Consider the following 18,220-nt stretch of genomic DNA (forward strand, 5'->3'; position numbering starts at 1 on the left):
TACTTTATATAAGGCAAATCAACATTTTCTATCTATAATGTATCAGAATATACAGAGGCAGTTGATTAATAGTAAAATTGTAATAGAATATTGATGAAATAAAAATAGATGTTTTTCAATTGAGTTCAATATAGTAACAGTCACCCCAAAAATAGTGTTTACTCCATATTAATATTACTGAAGGACAAACAGACCAGACTGCAGATCAAAGTCAGACACAGAATGGGAAGAGTGATTTCGGACGAGGAAAGGAAATTAATTTCTGAACGAATGAAGAAATATTGGGCTGAGAGAGGACGGAGTAAAGGTGGAAGATACTGACTACAGTGGTCCAATGAAGGCCATAAAATTATAATAATAATAATAATAATATTACAGTATACTCCATGATAAAAAGGGGAGGAAATTCTTTGCAAAAAAACATTGATGTTAGATTGTCAAACATCGATCGATGGATCAACGATTCTCATTCTATCGACGATTCTTATTCTATCAACATCGATACCTATCATTATCGATAGAATATGGGATCTATAATATCGATACTTAATATCGATGTTGTAGAATAATAATATCGATATTGACGAATTGTCACGAAATTTGTGAAAATTATGATTGTTGTGTTTTTAGTCATTGTCAAGTCATAATCAGGTTGCCTAGCCAACTAGTAATTTAAAATGGTCTAGTAGGTTGTCAGTAAGAAAATATTTGATATGAATAATTTTTGTTTCGATAATCAAATAGTGAACTGCGATACTATCGTATCAAGTGATATCGATAGCATCGGAACCAAAACCAAAATATCGATACTTTTTATTTCTAATGGAGAATGAAGGAATCTCATCGTTATATCGTTATGCGTCATTGTAATTTTTATTACACATTCACTGTATTAGACTAGAAATATTATATTTTTTCAAATTCAATTTACTTTTGTCAGATTCATTAGTCATTACTAATCTCATCTCATAAGGGTCATTTCAACATAATGGGCCTTTTTGGGAAGTCAGGACCTACCGATCCTAAAGAGCAGGTGAGTTTTTCTGTATAAAATGTTTGGATGATGTTAGTTAACCTCTATGTTCAATCCTTCAATGTGTTTTAATATTATTCTATATTTTTTTTGTAAGTTGAGGTAAATTAATAGAGTTTAATCCTTAAATGTATTTCAATAATTATACTGTATTCCTTTTTGTTTTGATACGTTAGGTTAAATTTATTAATGAATTACACTAGTTTAATTTTGTCCTAATTAGATTAGGCCTATTTCAAGTTCTTTTATTTTAATCCATGCTGCTATTATTTGAACAAAAACTTGTACATGAATGGAAAATAGTAAATGATAGGCTACTGCTGAGTTTGTTTTTTGCAGTAAATTTTAAATCTACTTGCTAGGTGGCCTATAGAAATTTTATTTGCAATAATGTACGGTAACCTTGTAAAACGGTAGGTAAAACATAATATGGCACGTATAAAGCTGCGTTTACACCAAAGTTATTAACAAAATGTTAATAACTCAATCCTTAGGCTATAGATTCTATTAGATTGAATCTATATGATGAACATTTTTGTTTGTCAAAATCCGTTCAATCTAAAAGAATCTATAAGGATTAAGTTATCAATATTTTGTTAATAACTCTGGTGTTAACGCAGCTTATCTAACACAATTATCACTAAATTATAATATGTATGCAATTTAGCCTACCTAGATTATGGCTAATGTGAATAAACTATTCTTATTACTGTTCAGTAGAAACTGGTTAAGTAAAGTAAATACGGTACTCTACAAGTTTAGTATTTACTGGAAAGTAGGAATAACCTTTTACTTTTACTTATAAGTAAATACTCTTGTGTAGTCAATTGTAGTGAACTGACAGTTAGAAGTATATCTTCTACTCATTTCTCAGTAATTACTGAACGTTTCTACATTTTTCTACATGCGTACCCTTAGGGTACTGATGGCGTGTGCTCACAAATTGAGGTTTTAATTTTCTTATCTATTGTCTATAAATAAATATTGAAGTTGAAACAGATCTAAGTTACCTAAACTAAGAATAGCCAATGAATATTTTTCTTATTAGAAATAGGTAGCCTACTTAACATAACATATTTTTGGTGCTAATCTTTCTTTTGTTACAATGAGTTGTAAAATCGTTTCCCAGTGATTTGGAATCCACCTAAACCTTTAGGTTCATTCATTTTCGTTATCATGCGTCTCATTACCTACGCACAAGCCTAGACCTCATGTGGGCATCACCCTCAGCAAAAAAAAATAAATTTTTATGTAAATAATGTTGATACGGTTGAGCTTTGTCAGATACTTTGATAAATTGAATGATTGCGTATCCATCATACTATCTTTTTCAACTTGTGGTACAACCCTCAATAATATTCCTGTAAAATGTTTTAGGTCAATGAATGGTGTCACAAAATCAGAAAGGAAGGATATCAGCTTGATAGACAAATTAGAGGTAATAGACCTGAGAGCCTGTTATTTTATACTGTTTTATTATTGTACTCTCGAACTATTCTTATTAACTATAATGTTTATGTATTCTTTTACACAATTTTTTCTTGTTTTGAACAATTTTTCTGAGTTTTTGAAGAGTTAACTTACGGTTGCTTGGGATATTGGGAAACAATTTCTGGGATTCAGATCTATGATTTTCCTCCAATTTTTATAAAAAATTATATAGAACATATAATGTGACAATGATTTAACTCTATTGATAAAAAATATAATGATAGCTTGAGAAATGGATCAATGCTACAGTCAAACGTACGAAAAACGTGGTAAAAATTCAGCTACATTAGTATACTTCTTTCCAGTGACTCACTCTTCTTAAAAGAGCTATACTAGCCTAGATAGAGGGCTTGATTGTTTCAATTTATTGAGCTCTAGAGTCTGGAGGATATTATTGCGTGGTAGTTGAAAATTATTTTCAACTGAAGGTGCAATTTCTTAGCGACAACTCTAGACGTGCGGCTAGAGTCGTCGCTAAAGAATTATTTTACATATTCGATAACTTCCTGGATAATGTTTAACCACATACCATTATGGAATCTTGAAACTCATTCATGGGGTAACAATCTTAAACTTGACATGTTGCATGTCACTTGAGCTCTGTCAAAAATGTGTGCCTGTCAGTAACGAATAAGGAAAACCAGATCAATATAATTAATTGTTGCTTTTAATGATGGTTCACTTCCACAATGACACAGATTCCAATATATTTGCTAATACAGCGTTTTACAATGAGGTAACGTATGTGTGATTTGAAATAGGCCTACGGCAGCTTTCTTTTTGTCTAAAAAGTTATTTTTTCTCTTAGTGTTTACTGTGTATTCTAATGTTGCTATATAAATGATTAGAAATGAAAGAAATTAACATCTTGAGAAATAAGATTTGTAAAATGACTTACGTTTTTGTCCATAAGCTCCTATGGACGTTGTGATTGTCCAATGTTGTCCGTACTCCTCTGAAGCTTTGTACTTGTTACAGCTCAAATAAATTTTCTTATTATACAGGGTGGGTGAAAAGTCCGAGAACGGCTTTATATCTCATACACAAAGGTAATTTGACGGTGGGTGTGATTTGGGATCATACTCAAATTGAAAATACTACTTTACTATAATTTTGAATTATGGTTCGCCATCTTGGATCCGCCATGTTGAATGCAACTTTATTTTTTTAAATAGGAAGGTGGTCATGCGATACATGACCAGAATACATGGTCATGCGATTTCGATACAGAATTTCAAGTAAAAATGAATGGCGAAAACCGCATATCGATATCTCAAACCGTTTCGAAGATATTCACATTATTAATCAATACAATTCAAAGCAGAAAAGAGAGAAAAAAGTATGAGAACGGCTTAGTATCTCATAAAAAAATGTGATTCCAAGGTGGGTGTGATCGGGGATCCTACTCAAATTGAAAATACTACTTTACTATGACTTTAAAAATCTTGTTCGCCATCTTGGATCTGCCATATTGAATGCAACTTTTTTTCAAAGTAGTATTTTCAATTTGAGTAGGATCCCCGATCACACCCACCTTGGAATCACATTTTTTATGAGATACTAAGCCGTTCTCATACTTTTTCTCTCTTTTCTGCTTTGAATAGTATTGATTAATAATGTGAATATCTTCGAAATGGTTTGAGATATCGATATGCGGTTTTCGCCATTCATTTTTACTTGAAATTCTGTATCGAAATCATGTATCGCATGACCACCTTCCTATTTAAAAAAAATAGAGTTGCATTCAACATGGCGGATCCAAGATGGCGGACCATATTTTCAAAGTCATAGTAAAGTAGTATTTTCAATTTGAGTAGGATCCCCAATCACACCCACTGTCAAATTACCTTTGTGTATGAGATATTAAGCCGTTCTCGGACTTTTCACCCACTCTGTATGTCTGGACTTTTAGTGTAGCCTACATATTAGTTGATGTATTCACGTGCTAGGTAAAAAATTTAATAATAGAATAGCTGACAGGTCACTCTGTTAGTGGAGTGTCAGAAATTTCTATCACATTTAAAAACTGCATGGGTATTCATGTTGTAGAGGTGCTAGATCCCCTAAAAAGTTGCACCCCACACAAATTCCCTACTGAATAGAGTGACCTTTCAAGGAGTTTGATTTTCACAAAAATCTGTGTAGAACCTAGATTTCGTTTTGCCTTTGTATCTCCTTGGGAAGGCTGTTGAAGAATTTTCTAGCCTGTGTTGGGAAGTTGATGCAAGCTCAGCTAGTCTGCTGCGAGGAATCTAATGAGGCAGCATGTCTAGTATTGCATGCATGTATATCACATTTTATTTGTAGCAGTTACTGGTTTTTCTTCATGTACATCAGTGAGCACTGAGCTGAGCACTGTACATACTGTCTGTACTTGTCCTTTCGTTTGTGGCCGGCTGGATGCACTCGAGAAGTTAGCTCCAAATTGAGAAAATAATATAAATTAGCATTGGTCACTATAATAATATAAGGAATAGAAAAGTGTTTTCATCAATATTATTATATCGCAAAATCGGATGTCTAACGCATGGTTGTAAGCTAAAACCTGGTGCCGGATTCCTATCTCTGTTAAGAGTAGCCTATAATAAATGACAACATCGATTTTGTCCTCATGTTTGACTCATCTACTATGTCACAGGTCTGGTATGAATAAATAACCAATTTTGAAATCTAGAATAAATAATTTGTTTTCCAAGTGATAATATCCTTGAAGATGAAAGTTTTTCTTTTCATTAAACTTGTTTATCATAAATTAATATTTTTTTCTGATATTAACAGCTATTCAAAGGGAAGAAGAAAAAGTAAAGCGGTCTCTCAAAGAGGCAGCGAAGAAAGGAGATAAATCCGTATGCATAGTTTTAGCGAAAGAAGTGGTTCGTGCCCGGAAAGCTATCAATAAAATCTATACATCTAAGGCTCATCTAAACTCAATTCAAATGCAGATGAAGAATCAATTAGGTGAGCTATTCATGATATTTTCTGTAAACAATCTTGTCATCTTGATGAATTGAATTTTCAGTCTACACTCTCGTTTCCGGTTTCACCGAACTCTGTTAAGAGATTTGAACATGGTCAAATCAGGTACGCTTTACAACGAGTGCACTGGAACATAATATGATTCTATGACGATAATTACTACCGGTAATTCTAGTGCTCACTTGTAAATATTACCCGGCTTGGTCATTTTCAAATATCTTGACAGAGCTTGGTGAAACCGGACATCAATAAATTAAATTTTCAAACTAGATACTTAACGAAATCTGTATCAAAAGCATGATCTTTTCACATCACATCATGCGCTTCTAATTAATCTCCTCTAATATTAGTTTTAAATGGAATGGCTTTTTTATTTGATGATGTGGGGAAGTTTAAACAGTATAATTCTGTATTTGAAAGTTCATTGTAGTTTGTGACGTTGAAAAATACCAAATTACAATATCATCTTAGTACATTTCGTAGCAACTGGGGAAATTTCAATTGAATAAAATGTTAAGACTCCCTTCAACTCATTAAGAGTTCTACTTTTGCCGATGAAACTTCATTAACTTATGATGTCATGAACGTGTCTTTTATCAATCACCTTAAAATATTGTTGCCCTTGTTTTCTGGAACTTGACTATCCTAGTTCATCACTCTTATAAAAAAATCTGGTGTGGTACACTCACACAACTTTTCTTCTCATTGAACTGTAAGCCCCATTCTTAAACGAGAATAATTTAGGGGAATAACATAATGACGATTGGCGGCAACATATTTGAAACTACGATCAGACTACTGTATATGTGTGTATATATAATTGTTTTCAGAGTACTTTTTCCTTTGTGTAAATATTGTGAAATTCGATGATATTTTTTAAAAGTCGTCAAAACAGCTGTTCTACAAATGAAAAATCTCGACCATGTGTTTTTTTTACGAAATGGTCTACCTACCTACCTCATGCACGAGAAGGAGGTTACAAAGTCTTCTCAAGGATGGGGTGGACCCCCCATTAGTTTCCCAGAAAGGAGACACATGCCAGTTAATAGAGCTGATAAATAACTATACAGGGTATGAATTTGAAAAAAAATTGGTCAAGTCATTTTTGAGAAAATCGTGAAAACATGGTTTTTTAGTATTTATCAGTCATTTTTCTCAAGAATATTATGGAGCTCCTGCAATTTTCCCAGAAATGAGACTCATGTCAGTTGATAGGGCTTATAAATCTATCCATGGTATAAATTTGAAGAAAATCGTTAAAGCCGTTTTCGATAAAATCGTGAAAAACATGGTTTTTCAGTAATTATCCGCCATTTTTTCCGCCATCTTGAATTGAGTTCTATTGAATTTCTTATAGTCTGATCCTCATGGTATAAGGACCTTAAGTTTAAAATTTCAAGTCAATCGATTAATTAGGAATGGAGTTATCGTGTTCACAGACATACACACATACAGACCATCACCCAATAATCACGTTTTTGTACTCAGGGGACCTTAAAACGTATAGAAAATTTGAAATTAGGGTAGCTTAATTTTTTTGCAAAGCAATACTTTCCTTACCTATGGTAATAGGGCAAGGAAAGTAAAAAGGGATTATTTGAAAATAGAATCATGTAATATGAAAATCAAAAAAGTTTAATGAATTGAATGATACCGTAATTTGTATAATTTACATGCCACATAAGATTTCGCTTTTTTACTTTTGTTGAGAGAAAGTGTACTCTTTTTTATCTCTGTGTATATCAAAGAAAGGCTTACTTTTATAAGGAATTCAATTATATGTTGTTTGATTTGTAGCAACATTACGAGTAGCTGGGTCTCTCCAGAAGTCGACTGAGGTGATGCAGGCAATGCAGCGACTCATCAAGGTACCTGAAGTGGCAGCTACCATGAGGGAAATGTCCAAAGAAATGATGAGGGTAAGGTTGAATGTTTTTTGCACATTATTTATAGTTTTTCACTAAGATACGAAAAGCTTTTTACTGTATTACCAAAATTTTGAAACGATTCAAAAATGTTATTTTTTAAAACAGAAGAAAACATTGCAAACCTGTTGAGTTGCGGATGATGCCTTCCTGAGTTTTTTTTGCTTGTGTGTGGGTAATGGGAAGTGCGAGGGTGAGCTATAAGATGACCAAACGTCCATGCCGATCAATGGAATTCCGCGAGATTCGAACCCGCGACCAGGTAGCACTAGCAGTAGTATTAGAGTCAGTGCTTGATCTATATGAATTCCAATCAAGATTAAATGCCACAAGAACCAATCAGAGAAGGCTATTTTGAAATGAAGGCTGTACTGCCTCTTCGGAATATATATGCGAGATCTATTTTTTTCATTAGTTGACAATAATGGGGTCAATCACAATACAGTTTTGAAAGTTGTTGCATAATGGGGTCCATTAGGATACTGTTTTTGAAAATTGGGATTGATGCTGTAATATTAGAGATTTTATAGTATACGATTGTATCATGGACGTAGATTGAATGTTATCACATTTATCATTAGAAGTTTAATTTAATTAACGCACTCACTATTCATAGTTATTTACTATGCATTGTTGAATGGCTTTATCTATTCTCAAGAGTATGGAAAGTTAAAAGTATCTTATTATTTCTGCACAGGCTGGTATAATTGAGGAGATGCTGGAAGATACAATGAGCTCAATCGAAGATCCTGAAGAGATGGAAGAAGAAGCTCAGGAGGAAGTAGACAAGGTAAGAGTTATTATAAACTCGATAAATCTCATTCTTCCATGAAAAAATGTTTATAATAAACATGATAATTAATTTTTTTGTAAAAGCTATCATTTTCTATTGTGTTACTACTTAATTATTGTGGATTATTGATTTATTGTTAATTCAATTCAATTCTTTATTGCCAAAATTTAACAACGTAACAAATCAAAGGTTAATAAATTTATTTATTTATTAATTTATTTTATTATTTACAATGCAAATGACACTAATGTAATAACATTGAAAGATAAAATAATAAGGTAGTCCTTGTGCTATTTTTCTTCCAAATTTATAGGTGACAAAGTCCAAGATAAGGTTAGAATTTCACGTGTACAATTTATATAAAATTTTGGTCCAAAATAAACATTAAAACTATAAATTTTGAATTTAGATGGCTTAAATTGATAAATTAATTAGAAATATTCCACTCAATTACCACTTTTAACGAATAATATTGAGTTATTTAAGAAAATTTAGAACTATTCAAGAAACACAAACTTGTAGACACTGATCACAAGAAAATGAAAAAAAAATTAACTACCCAGAACTAAAAAACAAAAATTGTTTCAGGCATCACCAGCAAAAGAAAAGTCTTTGACCGCTGGTGCGAGTCGCAAAAAAATCCTATTCAAAATAAATACTAAAAATAACATAATACAAAATCAAGTTGATGACAAGAAAAAACTATTTCATATCACTGAAAAAAACAAAAGAGTAATAAATTAAAAATTATCCTTGTTAAATTACTCAATTAATTCATGTATATCAAATCTTTAATGAATTAATTCACATAGAAAGTATACTTGTCCTCAGACCTAACCGTGAAACAATGAACTAGAAAAACATTGATCTCTTAGTACATATTCTCGTTAAATTCAGTAATACACCAGTCTACTCTGTAGCCTACTGTCTCTTTGACCTACTGCCCATGAAATTGAGATTTATTCAAGTCAGGAAGGAATACGTATCAATATCGAATCACTTGAATCGAATACAATATCGAAGGAATAGTAAAAGATGTATCAGCACGACCTTCGTTATCATGGACTCAAAATCTCAACATAAATATGAAATAAAAATTATGTTTCTGATGTATCGAAAGCATTTAATCTTGGATCACATGTTAAAGTATACTTCTTGTCAAATTAAAATACAGTACTGTAGAACTACACTAGTGCAATGAGTCTAGTATCTTTTTTAGACTAGAATTCTTATGTTTATTGTAAAATGCAGAACTAACCGTATTTCTCCTATTAATTCATCAAAATATGGATGAGAAATATCTGTCTAACAAGGGAAAAGTTTAAGGTGTCCTGTTTTTCTCTCAATTTCAAAAATTATAAATCTATGTAAAATATAACTAAGGGATGTCCGGTTTTCTCTCAATTTTAGAACTTATAGATCCATGTGAGATGGAATGAATATTGATAGCTTCCATATACATTAAAGATGCAGACTGAGAATTTTTTTGGGAAAATTTGTGCTTGAGAATAGTTCAGGAAAATGTTTTTCAACTTGCTTTGGTGGATTATTAAATTATGGAAGGTTTAGGGAATAGGGATTGAATGAAGATCCTACATCATACTATGGTAGCCTATCTCCCTCATTACTTCAGTACATGAAAAAAGAAGAAAGTCGAGATTCTTTGAAGAAATTAAAAGCCCTCTATTACTCTATTGATATGATGGAGTTCTGGGCTGTAAATATAATCAGAAATGAAAAGAATACGTTGTATCAGGAGAATCTGTAACTCAAGAAGTCTTGATAGGAGACGATTGCGTATTGTTGAGCTATTAAGTTTGTGAAAAGGATAATCAAACAGGTCTCATAGTTAATTACCTATAATAGTTGCCATGTGCAAGTATGGTTTAAGGCTGTGCAAAGGCTAAAAATAAACTTTCTACTGGTGATATTTTCCAAAGTTTTTCGATTTTTATATCATCAAGCCATCGAAATGAAAACGTTTTCTCAGGAAAACATTTTTCCTATCATTACTATTTGAGATATGAGCGCCTAAAGTTTAAATTTTTGGGACAGAACCTTTCAAATTTGGTAAGAGATAAATCCATGAGATTCAGAGGATAAATTCTTCATGGTATTGTTGATTGAATAAAATTGAAATAGCAATTTTCGATAAAGTTATTAAATTTACTAAAAATAACTCAACTAAAAGTTATTTTTGGTCATTTTTGGTAGATTGATTAACTCTCTCAAAAATTGATATTTAAAAAATGTTTTGTTTTATTCAATCAACAATACCGTGAAGAATTCATCCTCTGAATCTCATGAATCCTCTTACCGAATTCGAAATTTTCTGTTCCAAAAATTTAAACTTTAGGTGCTCATATCAAATAGTAATGATAGGAAAAATGTTTTCCTGAGAAAACTTTTTCATTTTGATAGCTTGATGATATAAAAATCGAAAAACTTTGAAAAATATCACCAGTAGAAAGTTTATTTTTAGCCTTTGCACAGCCTTAAATATCTAGAACCCTTGGAGCTGCGACAGTTTGTAGTTTGTATGTTGTGCTGAGAAATGTGTGTTTCTTTCGCCAAGGTGCTATGGGAGTTGACGGCGGGAGCCCTAGGCCAAGCGCCGGCCGCCGTCACGGACAACTTGCCGGCCGGAGCGTCGAGGGACGCCGCCGCTGCCTCCATAGACGTCGACGATGAACAGGAGCTCGAAGAGATGCAGAGCCGCTTGCAAGCACTGCGCAGCTAGTGATTCTAGGTTCGTCACCTTCAAAATCTGTGATTTAGTCTACTAATTTACAAGTTCCATGATCGGCAAGGGAAGTTTATATACTACATTATTCTAACTAAATTTATTGAAGTGTTACCTCCGCGATACTGAACAACTGCATCATGCTTGAACAGCCGTGTCGTATCCTAGTTGATGTTTAACATTGACATTGATGTAAAACAATATGAAAATGTGCTAACAATTGTTTTTAACATGGTCTTATTATTTTGGACCATCGAAGGTTGATGTGAAACAATATGAAAATGTGTTAACAATTGTTTTTAACATGGTCTCATCATTTTGGACCATCGAAGGTTTATCTAGATTCAACATAAGTGTTACCAGTATTTGTGTTGATCAGTTTAGTCTCTACTACTTTCACTTCTCTTTTATGACAATCATTGCTTATTTATGTTTTAATCCTAATCATAATTATTTATAATGCATAATTTGCAACCACATTATATATTTAATAATTTCTCCTATTTAAGTTGTATAGCTATTAGTTTGTTGAATAGTATTAAATATTTCGTAATCACCACTATTGGATCAAATATTTTCCTCAATTCAAATTTGTTAGATTCAAAATACTACCAGTAAACACCAATTGATAAACGATCATGATTGAAAGTTTCAAACTGACAAACAAAGAGCCCCGAGATGATGCGTGTAGGGCCCGGTAGCTTGTAGGCTTTAAAAAATTAAAATACTACATTCCACAGAAGTAATCCAAAATTGAAAATAATCAATATTGACCCATGTTTTTGTTCTGCAGCGGCGCAGTCCTGATTGGTGTTAATTTACAGTATTATTGATTATATTGATTCCATTTTGTTCGACTAAAAGTGGTCCGATCTTATAAAATTATCCTTCTCCCCAACCAATCAAACCATTATTCAATCTATTTTCTACAATTCATAACATATCAATCTAACTTAACTCAGGTATAAATTAAGAATAAAATGGATTGAAACTCAGAATTTCATTCTTAATGAGATCTTCATTCAAGAATTTCATTCTTCATTCTTAATCATTATTATCAGATGATACGCTTCTGGCTTACCACTCCAGTAGAAGTGCTTGCATGTGGAGTGGACTCTTCCTTTTCTTCGACTTCTTTCCGTATTTTTCTCCTTTTTCAGCTGCTTCTTTATTCTTTGAATATCCAGCTGGTTGTGGACATATTATGTCCTCAGTCCTTTCCTTACAAAACCCCCTAATTTTCTCGAATATATATATACACTTTTCTCTCATGTGTAAGACCAGGTGAAATAATTTTCTCAGAGAAACCTTCTGGTGCTGATGATGAACTTGGGTATGCTACTAACTTTGAAAGTTTAGCAAAATCTTTACCTAATTCGAAACGATAATACTGAGTAATGTTCTTGATGCATCGAAGTAAAATATTTCTGCCAGTCAAATGTTTTTAAAATAATTGTATCGACTTTTCCTGTTCCTATACCACAGGCAGAATTCACTTTTACTTTTTGTTACATCGTTAGACCTACATTCCTTAATGAACAGTATAATATTCAGCTTTCTGTCTGTGGATCAGTGGAATCATTCTCATGTGTCAGTTGTTTCTTCGACATCCGTTGCAAACTGTGTCAGTGTCTGAATTGTTCAGCAGCATCTGGTCCATAGTAGATAATTGACTCTTCAGGAATGAGGTTACTGATGGTGAGTCAGGAAGGTAATTGTGTTGCATCTCTTACAAAATAGATTTTGATAAGATTTTTGGATATTTTTAATACCATTTCCACCAGTTTTTATACACTCCTATTTGAAGAGATTCAATTTCTTTTACTGTTAATTTTATAGTTTGAGCACTTGATTGTGTGCTAATGTGAAGACATGAATAATGTGATTCAATTATTCAATGTAGAGTTTATATTCTATCATAACATTTTATTTTCTTGATTACACCAAAATCCCTGCCACTTGACATGAATGATATCCTCTAACAGGAAGATAGAGTTGAATTTCATCAAGTCTGCCTGAATCTGTAAATGAATAGCAGATTCTTATTTTGAGCTGAGCAGTTATCTGCAAATAATCTAACTTTAGTTGTACTGTTTGGTATTCTACATCACTTAGATGAACACATTTCATATGGGTTCTTTCTTCCTGATAAATTTGAGCCTGTAGAATGTCTAGTTGACTGTACATCGATATAAATCGATCTTCTCAATAACTCGATCCCCTCAAGTTATGGATGCAGACTTCAACATATCATTTCATATGGCAGCAGCAATAAATTGGAGGAACAGGCTTATGAGTCGACATATATCCACCCACAATGCCAAAGATGATTTACTAATAATAATAATAGCCTACATAATCAAGAAAGTTGTAATAGGTGATGGAAAAATTTAGGCAAAACTGATTTTTAAATACCAGGATATAATAGAAAATCTTTCATGAAATATAAAACTGGAGTAAATAATTAATTGTTTTAGCAATACTAAAGCATGTATATATCAAATGAAATGAAAGGTACAATGACTTGAACCTTACAGTTGTACAGTTGTAAATGTATACAATACCAAAATTTGAGAATAAATCTATTAGGCCTAATAAAATAATATAGTGTTCATGTACTGAATTCCATCAAGATAGATAGTCTAGATCTATACTAACAATTGCTACAAATACTATAATACTAACAGGTAGTATTTGAATAATGCAATACTTGAATTTATATGAAAAACAGCGAAATATAATCATTAAATAGAATTATGAATTAATTAATGTTGAGCATATTGAGTACGGTATACGCTATGACTATCTTGCTGACAGCATCTAGCTGACATAAATGAAAATATGATTGCCAAACGGTAAATTATTGGCCTTTGTGACACAAAAACATTCATTGGTTAATGTGAAATACAGTGCAATAATTGAAATGAGAATCACATAACAAGTGATTAAAACAATAAACATCGTTGTTGATGTTTGAGACATTAACAGTGATATTAATGTGAAATTGAACGTGAATAAAAGAGAACACATACCAAGTGCTTGGAATAATGAAATGTAAATGCCTTTCTTGACATTTAAAATTCTAAGTAATTATTGTGACTAATATAGAGCAAAATGTAAATGACAAGTAAATCAAAATAAAGTTTAAAACTAATTACTGAACTCTGAGTGAGGTCGAACTGATGTCGAGGTGAATGGTAATGCTCAGCAATGGAAACAGTGGTTCCATTGAATCCGTTGAATTGAATTGAGTAGGTTCAAAATCATCAAGTTGAATTGAAAATAATGTTAAAAAAAAGGTTCATATCGTAGAATTTAGAGTGATATTGAAAAATATTTATGTCAAATGAGGTCCATTGAAACTGCATGGCAAATGCAGTTACAGTAATAAGAACAGTATAGGTTGGTTCAAAACTGGATTCCAGAATCAAATTCTGCAGTGGAAGTTCTAAAATTATTAAAAAGTTTGAATCGAAGGAATGAACATAAAATTATTTACTGAAGCTGTAAAACACAAACATTTTAATTTTAAACTATTTAAAAACGTAAAAGATGCTACTTCCATAACAGAGCACATCGAAGTGAAGACATGATGATTGTTGAACAGGAAAAACAAGGCTAGCTAGACAACCAACTGAATAGTGTTCAGAGAATACATTAGAAGCAGATGAGATAAATTCAAAAACACAAGAAAAATGAAAAAATCAAACAAACAATACAGCAAAAACAGTGCTGATGGATGAAGTTGGTAGCTTTGAAGCGCCAAATTCAAAAACGTTGAATGATGCAGGTTGAGTTTCAACACTTCCATTACCTCCATAGTACAAGTACATTGTTCTAGTCTTACTTTTCATATAATTAGAGAAAAAATGTACACAGTAAATTGCCTACGATAGAACAATTACTGAACAGGTACTTTTAATAAAGCCGTTTTTTCAATAATTTTTGAAGGAATACATTCTAAAGGGGACCTGTGACCGGAGAAATTCTCCCATTTAAATACATGTTAAATTTTATACTATTCATGACCCATTATCTCAGAAACTACTGTATGTAACTCAATCAAATTTTGCAGCTATTTTCATAGCTACCTTATGGAGTCTTGGAACTAAAACTGTGATATTATATTGACTATTTCTTAAAAAAAATTTTCTTCAAGTAATAATTTTTTTTCATAATTCTCATACTCTTTCATCTTTATTTTCAAATCTGTTGAAGCTATTTGATTAATTTTAGTTCAGAAGCTGTATAACTATGATATGAATATACTGTGAAAATTTTGTGCCAATATCTCTAATAGTTTTTGAAATAATGGGTCATTTATATGAAAAAATGCATTTTTTAGTAAATGACGCATGAAGTTTTTTATCAAGTGTATTTCAATTTACTCACCATTAGAACAATCCTGCCCCGTATTCCACGTCATTTTGTGCCTCCATGTGATCCTCTTGTCTTATTCTAACTGCCCTGGCTGTTTTCCTTGCCAACTTGCTCATCTCCTCCACTAATTTGTTGCTCTTGGCCACCCGTTGATCATCAATACTCTTCAATCCTGACACCATGTTCTTTCCAGGATTGATTCCAAGTCCATATAGAACATCACATTTTCCAATGTTTCCAACATTGAAAGAAAGAACAGCATCATGTACTCCAAGCTTCAGTACTTCAAATCCTACAAATACAGTTTTTGGAATTTTAGTCCAGATGACATTGTTGAATGATTCATTAGGGTTTTGAGTACGTCCATGAAGACACTTATTCAATAATGCAGGCTCTGCCAGGTCCTTGAAAATTGGCTTGATTTTTGTCATGACTGCAGTTGGTAATGAATGTTTATGGCTGTATGCTGCACCTGTAGACAATGATTTATTATATTTACACCATGAATCTTTTGGACATAATCCATGGCAAGGATCAGCATCAGTTGAACTTTTATGGAAATATATTGCCCATACATCTTTCTTCATAGCTTCTAGATTTCCTTGGTTTCTTCTTATAGCTTGTCCATAATAGTTCTGTAGATTGTCTATTTCATTTTTTGTTAGCCTACCAGCTCCAGATAGCATCTTTCCATCTTCAAGGCGTTTTCCTCTCATATCATGCACCAGCTTCCTCAAGCGTGTGCCCAAACGTTTCTGTACGTGCCCAACACACTCAAGTTTTGTTATGTTACACTCACCATATGGCTTCACCTTTGTGGAAACATTTGAATATGCCTTGCTATCTCCATCACCCAAGTACTGAGTATATCTCACCCCACGAGCTTCAATTGAACGTTCAAAAATCTTCTGGACTCCAGCAACCTCCATTCCTCCACTAGTGCCTACATAGTTGCATTTACATTTGTGATCAACTCCTGGCCTAACTTTACAAATCTGGCAATATTTTGTCAATATTTCCACATCCAATATTTTTCCAAAAGTGAAAAGTACTCTTTTATGATGAAGGGATTGCACGCTTTCTTTCTGGCCAGTTCAAGGCCTTGAGGTTTTTTTATAGAGAGATTGTGTCGCTTTGAAAACCCTAAGTACCAGTCTTCTCCTGGTAAGTTGTTCTTGAAAGGGGTTTTCACATTATTTACCTCAACATATTCCTTTACCAGTTGCAAAATTTCTTTTCGGGACAGCCCAAAACCATTTTTATCCATCAATTTAAGAGCCTCTGCTAATTGTTGTTCGTCTTCAGGTGGCTCTACTTAAAGATCTACTCGGCTGCGCAATCTGCAACAAAAAATAACAAACTAGGCTAGCAAGTACAGGAATAAGCAGATAGGCAAAAGCGTGATAAAACAGGAAAAACATAAATTAAAATAGAGAAAGTTAGGCCCAAGGTAATCTTACCATTAAAATAAATCTTATAAAATGATAAGATAAGGACGGGATATATAAACAGGTATGATTAAATGCGTAAGCTAGTGTAAAAAGGAAAGTGGCTTTAGTAACCATGGAGCGGGGTAAGTGCATACCCCGTATGCACTTACCCCTTGTTTGAAAATGCACTTACCCCGCCATACTACTTTTCAGGGGTAAGAGCATACCCCCCTCCAATCGATACAGTATACAAAATGTAACAAAACAAAGGAGGGCACTGAAAAGAGCACTTAGAAAATGATATATTTCATACAAGAAAAACCTGTTTATTAAATAATTAGTATTTTTTACGATTTTTTTAAGAAAACCTTACGAACTTCAGAGTTGACCGAAAAATTAGGATGTTACAATATATGGTGTAGATCAGCTTTTGCTGATGATAAGTGTATACTATTTGAAGGAAACACCTGGGAGGAAGTTTTTAATCTGGCACAGGGAGAATTGATCAAAGTCGATAAATGGTTAAGAGAAAATTTGCTTACAGTAAATGCAACAAAAACGAAATTTTTAGCCTTTTCTCTGACAGAACGGACGAGACCACCGGATTCTTCAATAATCCTGCATCACTGTGGAAGCACCAACAACCCGTGTGATTGCCCTTCAATTCAACAAGTCAATGAAATAAAATATTTAGGAACAATAGTGGACAACAAATTCAAATGGGACAAGCACTTAATCTATCAATTACCCGGATCAGGAAGCTTCTCTACAAATTCTATCAACTCCGTAAATCCTCAACTATGAGACATTAAAAACTGTTTATTTTTCTTTAGTGCAATCAATTTTAAGATACGTCATAATTATCTGGGGAGCTACGAATTTTACACATGTTGAACCTCTCTATAAACTTCAAAAACGAATACTAAAAATAATAGGCTTCAAGGAGAATCAATTCCCCACGAACATTCTTTTCAAGGACAGTAAAGTACTGAGTGTAAGACAACTCTACATCCAGGCTATCATCACGCGAATGAGGAGAAACAACGAACACATAAGACTGGCAGATCATAACCATCAAACAAGGCAGAGAAACACGTATTCAATAGTACCAAGGATGAACACTACATTTGGGCAAAGAAACTACATATATTTGGGACCAAAAATTTATAATTCAATACCAAGTTACATTAGGGAAGAATTCAATAGACACAGGTTCAAGAAAAGTTTATTTTCCTGGTTGGTTGATATTGGAGTGGAAAATTGTGAAAATTTAGTTAGACTGTAAATATTGAAACTATTTATTCTTCATTCCACTCTTTACTGTTTTTCATTTTTCTAAAAATAACCTTTCTTATTATTATCCTTAATAGAACATTAATATTTATTTACTAATTCCATAATTTTGTTTGTTGTATTATACATTTTTACTAATTTTTTATAAAAAACTTT

General features: G+C 32.7%; 1 protein-coding gene across 6 annotated transcripts in view; it reads left to right on the forward strand.

Annotated features, from left to right (window-relative positions):
- Nucleotides 1-802: 802 nt before the first annotated feature.
- The window catches only part of LOC111046155 (charged multivesicular body protein 3), a 92,457-nt gene continuing 75,039 nt past the window's right edge, over nt 803-18,220 (forward strand). For 5 of the 6 annotated variants that reach the window (XM_039431690.1, XM_039431674.1, XM_039431682.1 and 2 more), the window contains exons 1-6: nt 810-1,033; nt 2,411-2,471; nt 5,303-5,482; nt 7,298-7,419; nt 8,123-8,215; nt 10,794-10,967. In XM_039431690.1, the coding sequence (XP_039287624.1) occupies nt 989-1,033; nt 2,411-2,471; nt 5,303-5,482; nt 7,298-7,419; nt 8,123-8,215; nt 10,794-10,958 (666 nt within the window). In that variant the 5' untranslated portion in view covers nt 810-988 and the 3' untranslated portion in view covers nt 10,959-10,967. Of the gene's footprint in view, nt 1,034-2,410; nt 2,472-5,302; nt 5,483-7,297; nt 7,420-8,122; nt 8,216-10,793; nt 11,825-18,220 lie in introns of those variants that run through there. The other variant, XM_039431665.1, reaches the window with a different exon arrangement.

This window comes from Nilaparvata lugens, chromosome 1, assembly GCF_014356525.2.
Source record: "Nilaparvata lugens isolate BPH chromosome 1, ASM1435652v1, whole genome shotgun sequence".
In the NCBI taxonomy this organism is placed as follows: Eukaryota; Metazoa; Arthropoda; class Insecta; order Hemiptera; family Delphacidae; genus Nilaparvata; species Nilaparvata lugens.